At 37.3% G+C, this 14,035-nt stretch overlaps 1 protein-coding gene across 2 annotated transcripts in view; it reads right to left on the bottom strand.

Annotated features, from left to right (window-relative positions):
- Positions 1-5,678: 5,678 nt before the first annotated feature.
- Positions 5,679-14,035, bottom strand: part of PXYLP1 (2-phosphoxylose phosphatase 1) — a 42,592-nt gene continuing 34,235 nt past the window's right edge. For both annotated transcript variants that reach the window (XM_059822752.1, XM_059822751.1), the window contains exons 4-5: positions 9,788-9,927; positions 5,679-7,184 (exon numbers count right to left, since the gene is read on the bottom strand). In XM_059822752.1, coding sequence (XP_059678735.1) covers positions 6,253-7,184; positions 9,788-9,927 — 1,072 coding nt within the window. In that variant the 3' untranslated portion in view covers positions 5,679-6,252. The remainder of the gene's footprint in view (positions 7,185-9,787; positions 9,928-14,035) is intronic.

Raw genomic sequence — 14,035 nt, 5'->3', positions numbered from 1 at the left:
GCCAGTAGCAAGACAGCACTCAATCTATCCAGTAGCTGGCCCCGGACCCTTTAATCTTCCAGTTACCTCACACACTCATGCACGCATGCCAGCACTCCCACACACGCACTACAGATACCGCTGTAACTGGCGTTAGACATTCATTCTGTCCCATAGCTGGTCCTGGATCCTCAGTCTCCTGGCTAGTATGCTTAAAACAGCTGCCTGTTTGTACCTGATCCAGGGAAAATGCATGCAAGAATTTGCAGCAGAGGCCACATTTTCTATCTATTTTTCTTCTTTTATCTTGGTGTGTCTTGTTTTGCAAGGACCTTCAACAGCAACAACTTCAGCTCATAAACTTTTCCTCCCTGCATTCTCCAACGAACATTATTCAGTGGCATCTTAAAGACTGACAAACAGATGTATTTTTTTTCCTTTACCATAAAGACTATTCTTAGAATGAGATCTGGAATGCTGTCAAATGCCATCAATTTTTTCACACTTCTTTTTTACTTTCAAGAGAAGAAAAAAATTTAATGATGATTTTTGTCAGGGGATCCTGAAGGAATAGCTTAAGAGTAGTTCTAAATCACTTTTGAAAACAACTGTCCAGGACTTTTGGAAACAAAGGGCTTAATGGTATTTGTTTTCAGTTGGAAGGAACTTTGCAAAGTTCAGAGTCTGTCATATCTCAACTACTTGAATAACGACATAGTGCACACATGTGGCATAGCTCCTTTCATGTGGAAAAGGGGAAGAAACCAAACCACAAGGCAAGCAAACTACCTGAGACCAAACAAGCAAACTGACAGGGAAAGAAATACTCTGCTTTATAATTCCATATATTGTAGGCTTTACTAACTTCAAAAATTGCTCTGGTGGAGAGGACTGAATTTGGTACCGAGGATAGCAAAGCTGTAGTGACCTGGAGAATACACCTGTGTTCAGCAATATGAACTACTTTCTTCAAAATAACCATCACAGTTGTCATCATTATTCCTACTTCACCCCACAAGATTTTGAGCATCTTGTATCAATAAACAACCATTTGCTTAAACCATGGAGAAGGAGGCCTCTTTTTCAGACTGCATGATGAAATCCATCTAACAACTTACCTGGTTTTAACTCTACTTTTCCACAGTGATGCAATTTCAGAGCAAAGGCATATTTTTTTCCAGTTTAATTCACACAAACCCATTTTTGTACAACAGAAAACCGCCACGAGAGGGCATCCTATTTCTTCCTTGATTCAATCTCTTGCTCTCAGACAGCATTTTTAAAGAGAACCTTCTTTCTGTATTACTACGCACCTGAACATTTTGCATTTAGATGCCTTCTCAACCACTCCCAAATACAAAAATAGAATGACAGATCAAACCAAGCCATTTGGTATTCATAATGTTCAAGGAGCATTTGAAACTAAAGCTATTATACCTATCAAAACTGAAACAAATGGCGGGGGGGGAGAGAGAAACTGCACATCAGCACTGCACTGAAAAATAAGCTGAATTTTATGAGGAAACACTACGCATATTTCACTCATGCTACAAGTACTCAAACGTGTTTAAACATCAGTTTCTAAATATTGTGTTTAGCACACAAACAAAACATGCACTCCTACATCAATTTCAAGGCAACAACAAGATCTCAAACAGCATTCCTTAAAGCAGAAGCTTTTATTTCTGCTCTACCATTTGATTTAACTGTGCAACTGCACAAGTCAATGCTTCCCAGTCGGTAGGCCTAATTCATCAAACCATCCCTATAGAAAGAGCATTCATCAATTCCAGGATAAATAAATTCCCACCAATTCCTCTTTCCGTTGTTCAGGTAGTTAAATTTATGACCTTAGTTCAAATATAAATCCACTCGCAATTGCAAATTGAATCATAAGTAGGTCAAACTTTAAAACCTAATAATTAATCAAGTTTGATAATGCAGTTTGCTTATCATTTTGTCTCCATCGCCAAGTCAGAGGTTTGCGAGAAGGATCTCAGCCCTGTAGGTCTTTTTTTTTAGCTCTTCCAGTAGCACTGGAGATGTATCAAGTCCTTCATTGCTGCAGATCCTCTGAGCATGAGGCTTACAAGAGATGAGCATATCTTAATGAACTGTGCATATACCAAAGAATAATTAGCTTTTTTTGTTTGATTGGTTGTTTTTTTACCTTAGAGATTTGGTAATGCCCATCCACTGACCCTCAGACATACAGGTAAGCAGGTGCTAGCAACATGGTAAGTTAGTTCTTGTACATACGGACTGCTACAGGAAAAAAGGAAAATTATTTATAACATTAGCACAAAAACATGAAAAGACAGGAAAGATACCTTTTGCTGTAACTGATTTGCATCTTCAGCCATCTAAACAATATGAAGAATCTGACTCTTCTATGCCTTTGAAAATTTTGCTCCAGATTTTCCTTAAATTCCCCAATCCAGGTTTCTTACCATTGCCCTGATGATAGTGGAAGGCCATTTTGGCTGAAACAGCTATCATGCTCTTCATTATGCCCTGTACAAGAGAGATGGAGCTACTGGAGAGTCCCTGCTGAAGGGCCATGATGATTAAGGGACTGGAGCGTCTCTTGTATGAGGGACTGCTGAGAGACCTGCGACTGTTTAGCCCAGAGAAGAGAAGGCTCAGGGGGAATCTCATCGATGCATACAAATATCTGAAGGGAGCGTGTAAAGAAGAGGGATCTTTTCAGCGGTGCCCAGTGACAGGACAAGAGGTAGTGGGCACAAACTGAGACACAGGAGACTCCACCTGAACATAAGGAAACTTTTTTTTTTTTTTTTTTTACTGAGTGCTGGCACAGGTTGCCCAGGGAGGTTGTGGGGTCTCTACCCTTGGAGATACTCAAAAGCTGTTCGGACAGCAGAGATACTGCAGTATTATAAAGGTATTAATTCTTGTTGGGAGTTCTGGAGAAGTTTCATTAACAGCAAAGTATACATATGTTTAAAGCAAGCAAACCATAAGAATACAACGCAATGACCTGCATTTCCCCTAGAAACAGGAAAAGTTACTTACCTGTTAATTTCCATGTAACCTTGTTTCTTCTTCAAAGGAAGGACAAAAACATGCAGGAAGAGCAATGACTGGAAACAGTCAAAATAACATAGGTGCCTTTTCACTATACTGCACACATATGGCCCTGATCATACAAACTGTTAAAGACTGGATGCCAGAAGAAAAACTGATAAAGACAAGACATCAACAACTATTACGTGCACTGCTGCTTTTACCTTGTTACATTCCGTTATGGCCACACACCGCTTTTCTTATACATTTTTCTATGCAAAATGGTTACATTCAGCCTGTGCTTCTCCATTTATATACTGTATACTTGTTTGCTCTTTATAAGTCACTCGGCACTGCACTGACTTTCTTAAAAAGATCACATTGAGGATCATTGCTTTATTCAGAGACCATGCAGTAAGGAGTGACAGCAGGGGGGTTGCTGGAAAGAGCATGAACCACAGAATGGTTTGGGTTGGAAGGGATGTTTAAAGATCATCTAGTCCAACCCCCAAGTATTCCGACACCCACTTTACCACCCTCCTTAAACAGAACAGTTTACAGGTAACAGTGAAGCAAAGGCTGAGGAAGAGAGAACAGAAATGAGGAATGAAATACCAGTTCCCATATCTCACTAAGCATAAAGAAAATGCTGGCTAGAGGTTAACAATACTTCATATTCACTGTTACCACCATTATTAGGGAAACCCTTCAACACAGCAGCATTAATGGAGATCAGACATCCAGAAAGGACAAATATTGACATCTGGGGCAACCTGAGGAACTGCAGCTACTAATAGAATCTGATTTTTCTGTATCTGTCTTACTTTCTTTGTGATGTATGACTGACTATACAGATGAACATATTTCCTCGCACCCAACTTAACTGATTTACCTAAAGGGATTAGCCCCAAGGTCTACTCGAGACTTCAAGTAGAACACTTTAGTTGACCAGCAACCAAAGGTCCATAAAATCAGTGCATTTTTGCTGCTCTACAAAAAAGTTAAGCTAGAAGTTTGGAAAACAGCTGCATTATCCGTTAATATCTGGGTTCTCAATGCTTCTTTGAGCCCAACAAATGAGAAATTCATCCAAATTCACATTTCCTCCAATTTATGGCTGCATCTCAAAATCCCTACAACAGACAAAGGGGATCTTTCTGCACAAGGACATCAAAACAAACACTTTATGGTCTGTCTTCAGAAGACGATGTAAGGTTAGATGCTATTCCTAGCACAGGCTTTTGAAGACACCAAGACTGGCATTTGCAGAAGCTGTTAAGGGTTCAAAGTTTCTAAATAACACACTTGAAACACCAATGACATATGCCTATGGTAATGTTTTCTGCACTTCAGCAACATTCCTGCAAGTTCTCAAACAGCATCAAAGCTCCAACAGGTAACACTCTGAAGAGCTATAGCTGCCTTTTGCAGATAGCTCAACAGCTCTTTGAAGTATTTGGTATTTATGTTGGACAAATGATCCAATTCACATGATTTATACAAAACGAGCTCAACTTTCAGATTCGCTCTTCTTGTTTGCCCTCCAGCACACAGGCATGTATGATGACTAACAGAGCTAGTCTCTTAGACAGAAAGAAAACCTTTCCAGAAGTTACACATTCTAAAGTGGTACAAAAGCCCCAAATTTTCTATCATGATTTTTATTTCAATATTCATGAAATGTTTACCTGCTCCTTCTCAGACTGGGAACCAGAACATATTAAATGCAGAAGTTACTAATGCAACAAGCAGCATAACAATGCACAGTTATCTTGTTACTGCAAACAGCAACAGAAGTCAGAATGAATGTAACACACAAGTATACAAAGAGTCCCCAAAATTTTATTTAAAGAAACATGTTCAAATGCAGCATTGAAAACAGAGAGACTGGAATGCCAATAGTCAGAGAACTTATGCTGAGTTATGTTTTCTTTGATAAACTAGCACCATTGAATCACAAGTCACAGACTAAATTATTTCTAGAGGTGTAAAAAACCTCCACAATTATAAAATTTCTATGAGTTCTATTAAAAACTGGTTTTCAATTTACTACTGCTAAACAGATAAAAGCAGTTTGAAGTACAAGTTTTCGTATCTACTCATTGTTCAAGTTACCCATAAAAGACAGTTTATTCTTAAGTCTAAACATCCTGATCAAGGGGAAAATATTTCTAGAAGTCAGCTTCACAAGTCTTTACAAACTAAACAAGTAAGAAAGATCTACTGTGTTATAAACATACACAGTACAATATGTACAAGTCTGATCTTACAAAATAAGAGCTTCCTAGTCCATAAAAATACTAACTCAACTACAAAATTTTCTTAGTGTTTAGTCACGCTGTCTCAAGCAGTCACTATATCAAATTCCTAAAACACTGATTAGTTCTATAGCACAGCAGCTTGAACACGTTCACAATGGGAAAGAACCCAACACTTCACCATAAAACTGATTTCTAATCCTAATTTCCCACTCAAGTATAGTGGTAATGTTAGTGTCTGCTATCTATTTTAATGTCACAAGACCTTTACATATTTCTAGACTGTGTTTGAACTATTCAAAGTGCTGAAAGTGCAATCAAAGAATAGAGTTTTGTATCCATTTTCCAGTACACCCTTCTCTGGCACTGGCAATAATAGCCAAGTATTTATAGGTCTGTGAGGTGAAAAAGGCACACGCTCATTTGTACATGCTCAGGTAAGTATGCACAGATACACACATGCACTTTGCTTTAAAGACCTACCCCTAAATATTAAAATGCTTCTTTTTGAGTAGGGAGCGTCAAGAATTCCTTACAAACGGTTTAATGCAGATGCCTGGAATTCATAAACACCTTGATACAAACTGCTTAAAACGACTGAGATGGCGGTGAAAAAAATGGGTTTGGTTTTAAACTTACGGTATCCAAGTATTGCTCTGGAAAACAGAGAAACGAAGTCTACGCTCTCTCAATCTTTATCAAGCGACATCCAGGTTACAGTAGCCCATGTGATTTATCATTTCATTACAGTTAACACAGCATATGTGAGCATACACATATACATAACACTCCCGCAGTATTTGTTCTTCTATTGGAGACCATCTGCAGTCTGAATGAAAATAAAACTATTTGAAGAATGTTTCAAGCAATACCCTTTTGTACTTACACATGCAAGTACAAGAAATAACAGAACTGAACTGCACCTCAACCAGAATACAGGCTTTCACTGATACGAAACTTAACATTGCTTCCTTTTCACTTTCCTTCCCTACAGTGGTCTTCTACGACATGCATCATAATAACTAGTGCTGTTAAAAACTAAGAACATATCCCTCTTGACAAAGTTAACAAATTTTTCTAGTGGGCACATTGGCTTGCTGGAACGTTTATAATAATCCTTGCAAAACGAGGTCTGGAATGTGACATCAGCGCCATTATACAGGATGCGGATAAAGTGTTCTTTGGGTCTCTTCCCATCCTGCCACAGCTCAAAAACTAATCTGGCAGCAAATCTTGGAAATCTGGCCTCTGTAACGCCCAAGGCACTAAGAACAGGTGACAACGTGACATCATGTGCAGAGTAAAGAACAAATACTTCTTCTTTCTTGCCTTCTGCAATACGCTGCAGCCGATTAACAGTCTGGTTGAGGAGAGGATGAGTAGCCAATAGTGCATACAAGAAATAAAGTTTCTTTTCCTGTCTTTCTCTCTCATCCTCCAACTGATGTCTTTTGATTACTTTGAAGTGTTCCATACCAATGCAGCCAGTTTTAGTACATGGAAAACTGACATTGTGGCAAAAATAGCACAAGAGAGAATCTATAGGGTTAGAAGCTCTCAACTGCCTGGTGGGAATGCCTACTATCTTTGCCATATCCACATATATTTTCTCCAAATCATTGTTTTTCACCCGTAAACTGTATTGTCTGCGCTGTTCCTCTTCTAGGTAGTGGTTTCGCATAGGACAGTCGCAGCTTCCAGAGCAAAAAATGGTGCTCCACTGATGCCTCATGTTAATTTTCTTCCAGTCAAAATCTGGCAAAAAAGTGTAGAGCAGTGCCAACGCACTCTGCAGAGTTCGACTTTTTCCTGTTGTCTCCAGGTAGAGCTGTTTTGCTGTCCATTCACTCAGAAGCAATTTATGTTTGTTTATATAAATTTCTCGTAATAGTTGTCCATTTCGCAAGTGTTGTACAACCCCTGGAAGAGATTTTTTTAAGGAAGTTATAACACATGATTAGAACCTTCTTAGTTTTGGAGAAAAAATAAAATACAGAGCTAGCAGTCTTACTGATAAATGCACAAGTAGTTAAAGCTTATAAAATTCAAAACTGAACTTCCACCTATGCTTGACTGTTAGGAAAATTGAACGAAATATGAGATACTTGCTATTTTTCAGTATCTCTCAGATTCTAGGAGCTAAACTGAGATATAGATAGAAAAAGCTGGTTCCATAAAATCTGTTTAAAACCTAAGTGGTTTAATGTTTGATCTTTGGACTAAAGACACAGACTGAATGTGTCTAACACAATTACAAAAGTAAAATAGTTATGGAGATGGATCCAGAGTTCATCTGAGTCAGGTTTCCAGACAGGCAGTGAATGCTGCACTCCCTGCAAATTTACGACAGCCAGTAAAAGTACCAGCAGTCAGGACATGAACACAGAATGTAAATTAGTGCGTAAACTCGCAAAACAGAGTGGCGAGGTGTGGCAATGGCATCAAACTTCCTTCTCCGTCTTCCTTCAGGAAGTACTCAAACTGCTTGATAATTCTTACACTAATGCTCTGCCTTTATCCAGCTGGAAAGTATCCTTCTTTGTGTATCCTTCTCATGCCCCAAAACCTTTACTCCAGCATCCACCTTGCTTGTGTTATCCTCTCACAGCAAAGCAACAGGCATGAACCCTTTATGCACTAACATATCTATATAACTTGCTACAGGCAACAGGAGTCTCAAATACTAACCCTGTTACAAGCTGCGTGCAGTGATGAATCCAGTTTCACAGGCAACATGCTGTGTTAGGAAGAGTTCCTTGGTAACCTGACTAGATTTCTCCTGAGATCACTTTGCAACACCTGACACTGGCCTAACACAAGTATTTCTTCTGATGGGATCCCAGAACATATGAGGATTTAACAGGCAATTTTTGGACTAAAAAATACAGGAGATTCCTGGAAAGACAGTTGTCAAAAGGAAAATGGTGCTAACTCCCCAAACCTTCAACATTATTTTCACTCTCTCTAGTGAGTCTCCAAATCCATTGACTACCCAGATCCACCGTGATATGCTCTTTCAGTTGTTGGTACTTCAGATAAAAAGAGCAACACAGTTAAAAGCAAGGTGTGGGAATAAAATGGAATGGATCAATGTTAAAATTTGAAAAGACATAGGAGAACAGAAAAGTATTATAAATGTGAATTTTCAAATTAAATTAATGAATGTTGCAGAGAAAAATCCACATGTGACTAACCCTTTTACAATCACATTTCTACCCAGTTGTGCAACAGTATGTTTCCACATGTTTGTGGGAAAGTACTTTTGTATTTTCATTTTTGACGCACTAATACCTGCAGAAAAATAAGCGCGGCAAACAAACACATTGACTTCAGTTCATACCAGTTCAGCTGGCTATTCTGGGTGGAGAACACAAACAATTCCAAGAGCTGTGGAATCTGTGAAAATCTGATTTTTTACAAAGGGGCAACTTCTTTCCATGCCTTTGTCTTCTTACCTTTTGTTCCCCTCGTATTTTCCATTGCCTGCTTACAGCAGTCCCAGGTCCTTTCCCATGGCCCTTTTATCACTGCTCTGATCCAGCATTACCTCTACTTTCCCTCTCCGAGCCCAAACTTTGTGTCTTTCTAATATTCCCAATGGCCCAGCACCACAATACTCCCAGGTCTCCGCTTGCTTTCTTCTACATACTCAAATCCCTGACTGCAACACTTCCAGTTACTTCCCATCTCCTCTACCCTTTTGGTATAAATGAAGGAATATGTTCACTAGCAGAGTTCAGCAGCTTTTCTCTCGGAGGTAATAATGATGAAGTCTCAAAACTTCATTTTTTTAAAGAAGCTGTTTGGCATTTAATTGCTGATATTTTCACCTTTTCTCCCAATAACTAGCTCAGCAGAACTGATAAATGGAATAGGAAAATAAGCTTCATTTTCCTGTGGTGAAAATACACATAAGTAAATATGCCAGAAAACATGCTTTGTTACAAAGCTTGAGGGAGGAAAGAAGAAAGCACTAGATATTTACTATTTTTTCAACTTCCATAATACAAGTATCAGATGTGCCTGTTACATCTGAATCTCTTGAAGGGGACACAGTAGTTACATGACAGGTAAAAACTGGAAACTAAGTGATTGTTCTTCAGTTCCAGGGCCATTCTGAATTACAAACCAATCAGTAACAGCGTACCAGATTTTCCTCAGGAGGGATTGACCAATGTTATTTTTCACAAGGGTGACAAAGCAATTCCATGGTGTGGAGCAACAGCAAGGAAAGGTGCTCTGACTTGTTACAAATAAAGTTAAAAGAGATGCCAAGGGTGATCAATCTGTAACAGAATGTAGGCAAGCTGTAGGATAAAGCATGGTTTCTAAAACTGTTGCCACTTTTACAGTAGAAAGTCTAATACTTTAGTCATATCCCAGTATAACCTAGGCTATGACCAACATTATCAACTTCCCATAAAAAACATTTATTTCCATATAAAGAAAAATAGAAGATCCCTTTTCAAGTAGATTGTATTTAAAAGAAAAGAGGAAAAGACAGAGCTGCTGTGGAAACTTACCTGTCTGTGTAAGCTCTCCCATTTCACACAAAGAATGACTAGGGTAACGAGGCAGGTTGCTTAGGGAACCATCCATTTGGGCTGCAGACCCTCTGGACATATGTTTAATGAAAGCTTCAAGCTGAGGATGAGACGGTTTCCTAGAGAGGCAAACCAAAATGTGAAAACTTCCAAAAGCATATGGGAAAACAGCTCAAGAGAGTCAAGTATTCTAAGTATGTCAGCTCAGAAATTTCATGGTGTGAGGTTATTTCCCACTGAGACAACATCTGGTCTTACTCAGGACTTTTGCAAGTATGCAAAAGAAATCTAACTACTAACTACCAAAGAGCTATAGAGAGACTGATGTCATGTTAAAATTATGATACCCTTTGGTAAGTCATTTGGAAAGATTTTTTTGCGTTTTTTTGAATGCAGTCACTAATACTGCTGTGAATTAAGAAAAAAAAAAAATCCTTACCAAAAAAATACTCTCTCCAGTTTCTGAAGTACCATTGCACTTTAACACCACAGCCAAAGGCACTAACAATCTATAAAGGGATTCAAATAACCAGTATTTTAAGTAGATGATCTTGAAGGAATTCTCAAGTTTTGTAATGTACGATGCTGATTACAATATCAGCCTTTAGTTCTAATTACTTCAGGTTTCAAATCAAATAGCACATGTAGCCTCAATTAAGTGGTACCCGGAAAGTAGTATCCAGTGGCCCCATTAAAATTGGAAGTCATTGTTTTGGGTATTGTACTATTACATGGGAAGAAAGAATCCAACACTGCTGGCCACTTAAACAGATAAGATACCCCCACAATGCAAGTAAGGAATACAACTGGACAAGGGATATGCACAAAAAAGTCTAGGTTAACTCACTGAAACAGAATTCAAGTCAGTGAAAGAATGCTTAGATCTCCTAAACTGTTCTGCAAATTTCAAATACACTATAAACTCAGTTCACTGTTGTACTGCTGTGCTGAAAACTACATATACAAAACATTCCACAAACAATGTAATTGAGAGGGATTTAAACCTTTTAAAAAAAAATCTGATCACACTTCTACAACAGAAATACATTACATAGGGGTTTCTTTGTTAAATGTCAATGTTCAACAAATGTCACACAGTCATCTCTCTGCTTTTGTGAAGAACTAAATCAGAAACTGTTTGGCAACCCAACTCTGCCCCAGATGGTTCTCATTTTAATAGGACTTTCAGCCTGAAAACAGTAAATATTTTTTTTATGTTGCTCATTAAAAAAAAATATATAAATAAAGAAGATAAATTTGGTCAGAGAACTTTTACAGAAGTCTGGGTTTTGTGTTTATTGTTCATATTTACCCTTTGCTAGAATGAGAAACTGTTTTCAAACCTCAGGTCTAAAAAAAACTTACAGAGTTGCAGGAACCACCAGAGGGAGCAATAACACTACTAAAGTATGAATAAGTGTCTGGAATCAAAGTTTACTAGGACAAAAGACATGCATGCTTACATAAAAGAGTCAACTGAGAAACTCTTAAATGAGAAAGCACCTCTTGCAGGGCTATGCTCACAGCATGCATATACACGAGGTCTCATAAGAATCAGTGCCTCTTTCAACAGAAAGGTAGCTCATTGTCATATCATTTTATAAAACTTGAATTTTCCAGTATTTAATTTACCTTAGAAAAAAAAATCTTGGGAGGAAAATGTTATGATAAATTATGGCACAACTGCCAGTAAGAAAAAAGGCAAAATAAAACAAAAAGCAGAACAAGAGAAAAATAACAAAAGAATGTCTTCATTTTTACTTCAAATTGAAAGGAAAACCAGCCAATTTATGACATTCTAAATCCACAGCTTCTTCTGTATATTATAATTTTAGCAACACAAATGAAGATTAATATTTGAGAAGCAGAGGTACATAAAAAAGGCTTTGTTCCTTTCTAAAGCAATGGAGGCTTCCTGTTGCACTAAGCATACATTAGAGAGCTTAATCCAGCTCCAGATGTGAATTTCAAACAGAACTTTTTGTACATTTCACTATTTTCACAGCCCAGCAGTGCAATCTAAAAATGGAAGAATTACATCGAGAAAATTAAATTAAACCCGTTAGCAAATAACTTTTTAAGCTTATTACAGACATAGCAGGCTGAACGACCATTTTCTAAAATTTGCACTTTAAAAAACTCTGAACATGAATAAACTGTCAATCATAATTTTCCTTAAACCCTGTGTACTTAATTAGCAAGTTCTGCAAATACATGTGCAAGAAAACTAGGAGAACTGCATTATCCATTTTGCTTCTTTTGCTGCTCTGCTTACAAAAACCTGAATTCCGTCGGAACCAAACCTGTACTGATAAAACTGTCAGCAATCACTTGTGAGAAGGAAGAAAGGAAAGACGAAAGAGAAGTATTTATCAGTGCTTTGCAAAAAGATTTATCTAAAAAACAGCAGGCAAGATAATCTAACATCCAAGATAAAATGATAAAATGTATGATAATTGGTAAAATTGTATTCTAATATATTAATATAGCTTTTCATATACATACGTAGATGCAAGTTACTTAACTTCGGATTACATTATTTTTAAAGTGAGCACAATCACAGCAAATGCTTGCAGAAGTGAATTATGAAATATGACTGTTAGACATATTTCTGAATATAAATTCAAAGCTTACTACTTGTTAAATATATTCCAGGGGAAGAAAAAAATAAAAACCTAACAATAGAAATAAGAACCATTCTGCCTGAAGGGGACAGACATCTCAGGCTACAATATACTTCTATCCCGAATGTAAACCTCACGTACATAACCAAATTCTGAACATACCAACAATTCTCCTGATTAACCCCATACAACTGAGCAAATAAAAACTTATTTTTCTCAACAGCAAGATTTCCAGCACCACTCAGGCTACTAGCTAACAAATGATTCCCCCTCCCCGCCCCACGATTTCTCTTTTATTTAGAATATGAATCCTCCTGTTGATTTGGCCGATTTACAGATGCCGCAGGAGATGGAGTATCTAGGCAACACAGCTAAGACTGCTGGGACCATTTGAGCAGGAAGCAAAGAAAATTACTCAGTTGTACAGTTGAAAAGACTGAAAGATCCTTAAAATTTTATTTCCATACAAGTAACCAGAAAATAGAAATGGCTTAAAAGAGATATCCTTCTGTAATTCACTGGATATAATAACGGTAAGCTACCACATTTGGGAAATGTATTAATACAACAAATACTTCAAATTTTGTCAGAACATGGAATGGCTTTTCACCTAACACCACTTGTAATAGTCGTACTTCTTCCTAAGTTTGAACATTTATTTCCCATTTTTAATGTCTGTTGATTTGCCTTTTAACGATTTTATTTTTGTAAAATAAAATAAATTTTATCTGTAACAAAACTGAGGAGGGCTTCTTTTCCCTCAAATAATGAATTCAGCTTGTCTTTTTGTTATTACAAACTAAACACTAGGATAATAGATCCCAGTTTTAATAGTGTAGTTTTCATGCACTAACATTAAAATGGACCAACATTTAAATCCTTATTCAACATTTACATATCTTATTTGTAAAGGTCTTAAAAAGTTTTAATACCGAAATGTCATCTCTTTATTGCTACACTGTAACCAGTGTACATGGAAAGAAATCATTCTGTGCAACTATTTGAACCATATGTGTATTTCTGCCAGCAACTGAGCTGAAATCCTTCAAAGAAAATTTCCTTTTTCCTTCATGAGTTTAGATACAAAAATGTAGAGTTTTTTGGGGTTTTTTTATGAGAAGCAAACTAACTTGCTGGTTGTTCTGAATTAGCACAAAGTGAGAAATATAGTACCAGACTAAGCATATGCATATGACACCTCAAAAAATCTGCTGATAAATTTTGGATGGCTTAGCTATAATGGCATAAAATACTGTGTCAGAAACATGCATGAAAATATAGTTATTGCATCTATTATATATGTGCAAAGGTATGAAACATAACTCATGCAGCTCAACATTAAGTTCAAAAATATTACATAGTAAAGCCTCAAATCATGCATAGCAGCACAGAAACTTCATTATAGGGCATTTTTGCACCCCAGAGACCAATTGAGTTGAAGACTTCAAGGTCAGTATTTAGGAACTGCTATGGAAGACAGTGGGGCTTTCTGCCCCTGGATAAAGTGATGCTCAGACTGTTTGAGTGCATGGCAGCCTCTTTTGGTAAGAGGTTAGCTCTTTGAGCTAATTGAATAATAGTAATAATAATAGTAATAGTAGTA

Source organism: Gavia stellata, chromosome 11, assembly GCF_030936135.1.
Source record: "Gavia stellata isolate bGavSte3 chromosome 11, bGavSte3.hap2, whole genome shotgun sequence".
In the NCBI taxonomy this organism is placed as follows: Eukaryota; Metazoa; Chordata; class Aves; order Gaviiformes; family Gaviidae; genus Gavia; species Gavia stellata.
Note: the sequence above shows the minus strand (reverse complement) of the source record. Positions and strands in the feature narration are given on the sequence as shown.